At 48.8% G+C, this 7,156-nt stretch overlaps 1 protein-coding gene across 1 annotated transcript; it reads left to right on the forward strand.

The window, feature by feature from the left end:
- The first annotated feature begins 1,262 nt into the window (after positions 1-1,262).
- Positions 1,263-4,526, forward strand: LOC126980216 (uncharacterized). The gene is made up of 2 exons (XM_050829849.1): positions 1,263-1,596; positions 2,937-4,526. The coding sequence occupies exon 2, from the start codon at positions 2,960-2,962 to the stop codon at positions 4,166-4,168; it is 1,209 nt and encodes a 402-aa protein (XP_050685806.1). The 5' UTR covers positions 1,263-1,596; positions 2,937-2,959; the 3' UTR covers positions 4,169-4,526.
- The last annotated feature ends 2,630 nt before the right edge of the window (positions 4,527-7,156 follow it).

Consider the following 7,156-nt stretch of genomic DNA (forward strand, 5'->3'; position numbering starts at 1 on the left):
AATCTAGAGTTCTCGTCCGGGTCGTTCTAGCATGCTCCTAAAATTCATCCCCCTAACGCTTTACTGGGCAAGTTTTAGGGGAACAAATGTCATGAATATGTGAAGGGAGTCTGTTTGTTAAGTGTTTGTGATGACATGTATATGGGCACAAAAATTAAATGCCATAGCTGCCTCGCCGCCCTGCTAAAACTTACGGACGTGAAGAAAACTGAGGATTTTTATAGCAAACTATTTTATTTCAATATTTTCTGAAATACGCTTCGATCATTAGTACTCTAGTTTTTTTCAGGAATGAATTGTAGGACACCGTTAATCTATGTAATCATTATTGGCTTAGTTAAAGAGAGAACTCAATAATGCTTGCAGTCTATCGCGAACGTGCCAACAATGAAATGTAGCTTCTCAGAACATAACGTTCTTAAAAAAATAAAAAAAAGGGAAAACGTTCTTTAGGCGAAATTACTTAAACGCCAAAAATCTTACTGTGTAAACTGTAATGCCACCTAACATATTATTGGGCCGGATGAAAACTGTTTACTTATTCAGTTACAAGGAAATGTATTTTATTTACATTCTCGTTGTTTACGGTGAGTTGAGGATGGAGGCCAAACGCATTATATATATATATATATATATATATATATATATATATATATATATATATATATATATATATATATATATATATATATATATATATATATATATATATATATATATATATATATATATATATATATATATATGAACTTGATTACCTGACATTACAGCGGCGGGGGAAGTGCAAACAAGGAAGAGGCGGGTCCTGCGAAGCACACAATAATTTTGTCGCGTGGGGAGGGGCTGCAGTACCTTGATGTTCATGTAATGTTGTCCAAGAGTTGTTTACCGCGACAGAGCGATCAAATTGTTTCAAGCCACACAGATACACATGAAAATTTGTCTTCCAGGTGTCTCTTGGGACGATGAACAATTAATGTTTCTATAACACCATCAAACGTGAGGCAGTGTTAACAGTAGTTACAGTGGTCGTCATCGTCGGTGGTCAGGGGAGGGGTCAAAGGAAGGCCCACGTGACCGTTCTAATGAGTGTTTTAAAGAAGAATTGTGATGTAAGAGGTGTATTTGAAGCCACTCAAGTATGTTAAGTAATATTATACAGCATATGATGATGATCTTTTTTGTGCCAAGACAAACGATGATACGAGTTGCCAGAATGACCATCCGATCTTCAAGTCCCCAGCGTCGCGGAGGCCCCGCCTACTCCGAGCAGCGGCAGTCAGTGTGTGAGCGTTGCGCGGGGAGGATGTACGCGGACTCTGTGCCATCCGCATCCACTGACCCTCTGTTGCTTCTCTTTATCGAGTGAACCTGTGGGTGCCCTTTGGTGATGCGGACTCGTGCCCTGGCGTGAGGTGCCGCTGGTGTCGTCAGCCCACCAGTGACGGGAGTGCGGGGCAGCGTGAAGTGACGTGCGTTTGTGTTATTAGTGAAATCTTGTCTTGACTCGTGCTGGTGAACTCCGTGTGGTTAGCCATCTGTGCCCTGCTAACGGCGCCGCCCCTAGGGACTCCAGAAGGATCCTGCTGTGAAATGGTAAGCCCCAGGGGAAGCTCCGGCCCCCCAGGAGGATTTGGATCACGCCTGGAGTGTCCTGTATGATGGGGGAGGGAGGGCGTGATGATGTGTTATTGTTAGGGCGGTATTGTTGTGGCGGTGTGAGGGAAACTGTCGGCGAGGGTTGTGGTGTGTTGTTTTCCTGCTTCTTAACGGTGTGTGTGTGTGTGTGTGTGTGTGTGTGTGTGTGTGTGTGTGTGTGTGTGTGTGTGTCTGTCTGTCTGTCTGTCTGTCTGTGTCTGTCTGTCTGTCTGTCTGTCTCTCTCTCTCTCTCTCTCTCTCTCTCTCTCTCTCTCTCTCTCTCTCTCTCTCTCTCTCTCTCACACACACACACACACACACACACACAGATAGAGGTAAATAATGGTCGAGTGATATATAAATGCGGGTTGTTGGAGAGATAAAAACGTTTATTTAGGTTAATATGAATCTAGATAAAGACTGAGTCGCATGTAGGGAAACATTATTTGTTATTATTTGTGTCAGCTGTGTAAATACGTTTTCCTTGCACTTCAGTTAATTAGTTCACACCCACCCACACACACACACACACACACACACACACACACATATACTCTCTCTCTCTCTCTCTCTCTCTCTCTCTCTCTCTCTCTCTCTCTCTCTCTCTCTCTCTCTCTCTCTCTCTCTCTCTCTTGTGTGATTTGATTTTTCTCTCTTTTCGTGACTAATGAATCAGAGTGCTCAATCCATAATTACATTTTATCTACCGAGTTAATCGGGTATGTTTTTAAGTTCAATTTGTTCAACCGCAGTATTTTAATATAGTTCAATTTGTGGGTCAGGTTGCGGTTAAGAAATTAGCAATTATACTTCATCTTCAAAGTGTAAGGATGCGAACATTACTCAGACATTTCATGTGTATGTGAGGAATAGGAAAGATCAGAAACCACATATCTAGACCCTGAGATGCTCTCCACCACACCCACCCCTAACACTACCACCACCACCACCACCACCACCAACAACAACAACAACAACAACAACAACAACAACAACACACCACTATGGCAGAGACCCTCAGCTCCGCCGTCAACGCCACGCCTCCTCTGTCGCGCCTTCTGGCCATGCCTACGCTCCGTGGCAAAGCGTGGGGAGGCTGCGGGGGACGTGGTGTCTGACAGAAGGCAGGGGGTGGGTAAGGTAGTGTTGCTGTAGCCGCGGCAACACCTCCCCCTCCATCCCCCCATAGGATAGGGAGGCTAAGGGAGTCACGTCCCGTGTTACCTTGTCACGCAGCGGCAGAAATTTTTGTGGTTTTTGGCCCGGCGGCCCCTTGACAGGTGTTTTGTGTGTTGCAGGTGTGGCAGTCCGACGCGGCGTGATGCGGTCAGGCCAGTACAAGCTGACGGGGGCGGGGACCCGCGGGGTCACACCGGACGTCACGTTGGGTCAGTTCCGGTCCAGCCACTGTGACCTGCCGTCCCCTTCGAGCGAATTCCCACACCTCAACTCCCTGGTGGTGACCAAGAGCAAGCTGACGGACGGCCGCCCCAACAAGAGCTGTGAGAACCTAAGTCTCGGCGGCGGCAGTGCCCGCAGCGCCGTCACCCGCGTGGAGCAGCGCGTCAAGAACCTTCTGCAGCGCGGCGAGTCCCGGCTGCGGCAACACCCGCAGGGCGCCGCCACCGCCGAGGACGTGTGGCAGTATGGGCATGTGGTGACGCTACCCCGCCGGCCCCGCCTGTCCCTGGCACTCTCCCACTCCGCCCTCAACCACATCACCTCTGACACCGCCTCCTGCCTCAGCGCCAGCAGCGGTTACTCCTCCTCCTCCTCCAGTAACTACGGCAGCTTCAAGAGCAACACGTCCAGCAGCTGTTCAACGTTGCCCCGCCACAGGCCCGGTCAGCCGCCCTCCTCCCCGCATCCCACCCGCCCCGTCACCCTTGTCGACAACCCCATGTACGACGTGACCCCGTCCTCCTCCCTGCCCCGCCCCAGGTCCCCACCCCCATCACCGCCCCAACACATATACGACGTCACGCCGGACAGTGACTACGACGCGTGTCGGAACGTGTCGCCCCAAGACGACCCTCTGTACGACACCATCCCTGCCCACTACCACCTCACTGCCCCGCCCGAGCGTCTCCTCACGCCTGACTCTGGCACGCACGGCGGCCTCGACTCCCTGGAAGAGTCCGCCCCGAACTCCTTGGAGTGTGTCGAGCCGCGGGGCACCGAGGACCAGGTTGCGAGGCAGTGCCGCGAGTACTTTGAGCGGCGCCTCAAGAACTCAGAAACCCTCAAGAAGCGGTGGTCCATGTGCTCCTCGGACTCCGGGGCGGACTCAGGAGACAGCGACGTCTCTCCTCACGGCACGCTGGCCCAGGCGGGCCAGGCACTCCAAAAATCCTCCCAACGCGTCCCCAGCGAGTCCCAGGATGCCGCCGCCGCCGCCACGTCGGGGAAGACGCCGCTCGACCACAAGATGGAATTCCTTCGCAAAGAAATCGTGAGTGTTGCCTCCAGTTCTGTTTGGGTTAAAAGGGGGAAGGGGGGCGGGAGGGGAGGGGGAACCAGAGGAGGGTAGCCAGCTTGTGTCAGTCTGAAAGGATTTCCCGAACCGCGTCCTGCTGCCCACGCAGGCGACCTTGTGGCAGCAACATCCCGCGCCATGCCACGCCACCCCGCGCCTCCCCTGCCGTTTGCCACGCCCCACACAGCAGAGGAGGACAGCAGGTCCGGGAGGGGGGGAGAGGTTAGGAGGAAGGAGGTGTTAGTGGCGAGGGGCGAGGGGGGGAGGAGAGGGGGCGGAGGGGGAGGCTGTAATTTCTACCGCGATGCCCCACTGGCCGCCCCGCATTCCTCTCCACTCGAGGGGAACCATAACCCCCGCCCCCCCTGAGGAAAACACGACGACTTGCTGCTGGGGGGAGGGGGGAATCATTTTATTATTCTTTTTTTCATCTTCGTATTATTATTGTTATTGTTGTTAATTTTGTTAATACTACTCTTTTGCATATTGCCTTTGAATCTCTCTCTCTCTCTCTCTCTCTCTCTCTCTCTCTCTCTCTCTCTCTCTCTCTCTCTCTCTCTCTCTCTCTCTCTCTCTCTCTCTCTCTCTCTCTCTCTCTCTCTCTCTCTCTCTCTCTCTCTCATAATATTGCCTCTGACATTCACCTTGTGAGCAAAAGCAACATCCCTCCTCCACCTCCTCACTCCCTCATTCCACTCCACCTATTCCTCCACATTCTACCTTTCCACAGCCCCACACTCCCCCTTCACACCCCCGGCTCCCTCCTCCTTTCTCAGTCTTTGCCAAGTGGAAGGAAGAAGCGCAGTGTTGCCACCTCTCCAAGCTCGTGACCTCATTCAGGGGGGCAGGTTGGCAACACTGACTCACCAAGTAACTAAGGTCCCACACCTGAGAAAATCGCATGAAAATGAGTCGATCTAAGAATGAAAATGACACGCGGAGAGAGAGAGAGTTTCTGCCTCAGTTAAAAATTAATCACTGTCTTTCTGTCTGTCTGTCTGTCTGTCTGTCTTTGTCTTTCTTCATTTGGGTCCGTCTGTCTGTCTCGTTTTTTCTTCTTTCATTCATACTTCCTCTCCTTGGCATTACCTTTTCTTCTTGTTTTCTTTTATTTTTCTTCTTGTGTTTTCTCTTTTCTCTCGACTTGCAAAATCGCTTGAATGGGCTTTTTTTTTGCCAGATTTGTAAATGTGAGAGAGAGAGAGAGAGAGAGAGAGAGAGAGAGAGAGAGAGAGAGATGACCACTCACTTATAGACGATTAAACTTTAAATTCACGCGATTCTTGGCCTCATTTCACTTTAATTCCTTATACTACAAATGTTTTTCCTTTCTTTTTTTTGGTTGTGGAATTATCTCACCCGCAGAAGAAGGAAGTAGGTCACTGTTCCCGTATATATGCTCTCTCTCTCTCTCTCTCTCTCTCTCTCTCTCTCTCTCTCTCTCTCTCTCTCTCTCTCTCTCTCTCTCTCTCTCTCTCTCTCTCTCGCTCTCTCTCTCCCCCTTTCATCCTGTCCCCTTCCCTTCCCACCTGTCAGCCTCCTTACCTCACCTTATCTTACCTTACCTTCCCCTCCCTTCCCTTCCCTTACTTTACCTTACCTTACCTGCCTTGTCTTACCTTCCCCTACCTTACCTTACTTTACCTTACCTTACCTTGCCTTACCCTACCTTACCTTACCTTACCTTGTCTTACCTTACCTTACCTTGCCTTGCCCTACCTTGCCTTACCTTACCTGACCTTACCTTGTCATATCTTACCTTGCCTTACCTTACCTTACCTTACCTTACCTTACCTGCCTTGCACCTTACGTCACCTTGCCTCACCTGCCCCCTGCTCCCCTTCACCTCCTCCTGCCCTCCTGTCACGCCTCCCGCCTGTCTGTTCTTCCCTATTATGGCATTCCCGTCACCTGTCTGCCTTCACCCGTTCCAATAATACCTGCTAACTCTTTCATATGTTTTTTCTTTTATTTTTTCCTTTCTTTATTTCTCTCCCATTTTCTGTTTGTCTACGTCTATCTCAGCTTTATTTAATCCATTTATCTGTTATTTTATCTATGTGTATTATCTGTTAACCTTTATGTATTTTTTTCTTTTATTTCTTTATTTTTGTCTATCTATCTGTCTATCTCAGTATCCTTTTATCCCTTTCTCTGTTACTCTCCATCTTCTATCTATCTATCTATCCATCTATTTCAGAATCATAATTTTTTTCACCCATGCCTTTTTCATATTTTTCTTCCTATCTCCCTTCGTCATCCTCCTTCCTCCTCCTCCTCCTCCTCCTCCTCCTCCTCCTTTCCACTGCAGATCTCTAAATTCCTATCACTGAAGACCTTGACTCCTCCCCTCCCCTCCTCTTCTCTTTTCCTCTCCTCCCATTTTCCCTCCCCTCCATCCCCCTCTCTCCTTCTCTCTCCCCTTCCTTCCGTGCTCGAGAGAAGAAAAATATCCCCTTTTATCCATACGATTTCCCATTCTCTCCCTCTTTCCCCTTCCTCCCCCTTCCTCCCCATGGTTTAATCTTCTTCCCCTTCCTCTTGCCTTGAACTTCTCTCCCCATTTTTCGCCTTTTCTTTGTGTTTTTCCTTTTATCCTTGTTGCCTTCCTCCTCCCTCCTCCTCGTCTTCCTCCTTCTCCGTTCTTATCAATTTGTGTCATCTTCCTCATTCTTTTTTTTTTTGTTTTCTTCTTTTCTTGGTTTCTCTTTATTCTTGCTAATTTGTTTTTAATGTGTTTTGGAGAGAGAGAGAGAGAGAGAGTGTGTGTACTTCAGTGTTAAGTTGTTCGTAATTGCTTGGTTTTCATTAGTTTAGTTTCGCTGCTGTCGCTTTTGTAAATGATGATGATGATGATGTGGAATGACGATGACGACAATGAATGTGATTTGAATAAGATGATGGATGACGGTGGCGGTGGTAGTAGTAGTAGTAGTAGTAGTAGAAGTAGTTGTAGTAGATGTAGTAGTAGCGATGGTGGCGATGTGGGACTTCCTAAAGACCTAAAAGGATCAATACAATATACGTATCTCCTCCCCTCCT

The sequence above is a fragment of the Eriocheir sinensis genome, chromosome 43, assembly GCF_024679095.1.
Source record: "Eriocheir sinensis breed Jianghai 21 chromosome 43, ASM2467909v1, whole genome shotgun sequence".
NCBI classification, from domain to species: Eukaryota; Metazoa; Arthropoda; class Malacostraca; order Decapoda; family Varunidae; genus Eriocheir; species Eriocheir sinensis.

Coding starts and splice junctions, on each gene's coding strand:
- LOC126980216 (XM_050829849.1), top strand. CDS start 2,960: ATGCGGTCAGGCCAGTACAAGCTGACGGGGGCGGGGACCCGCGGGGTC.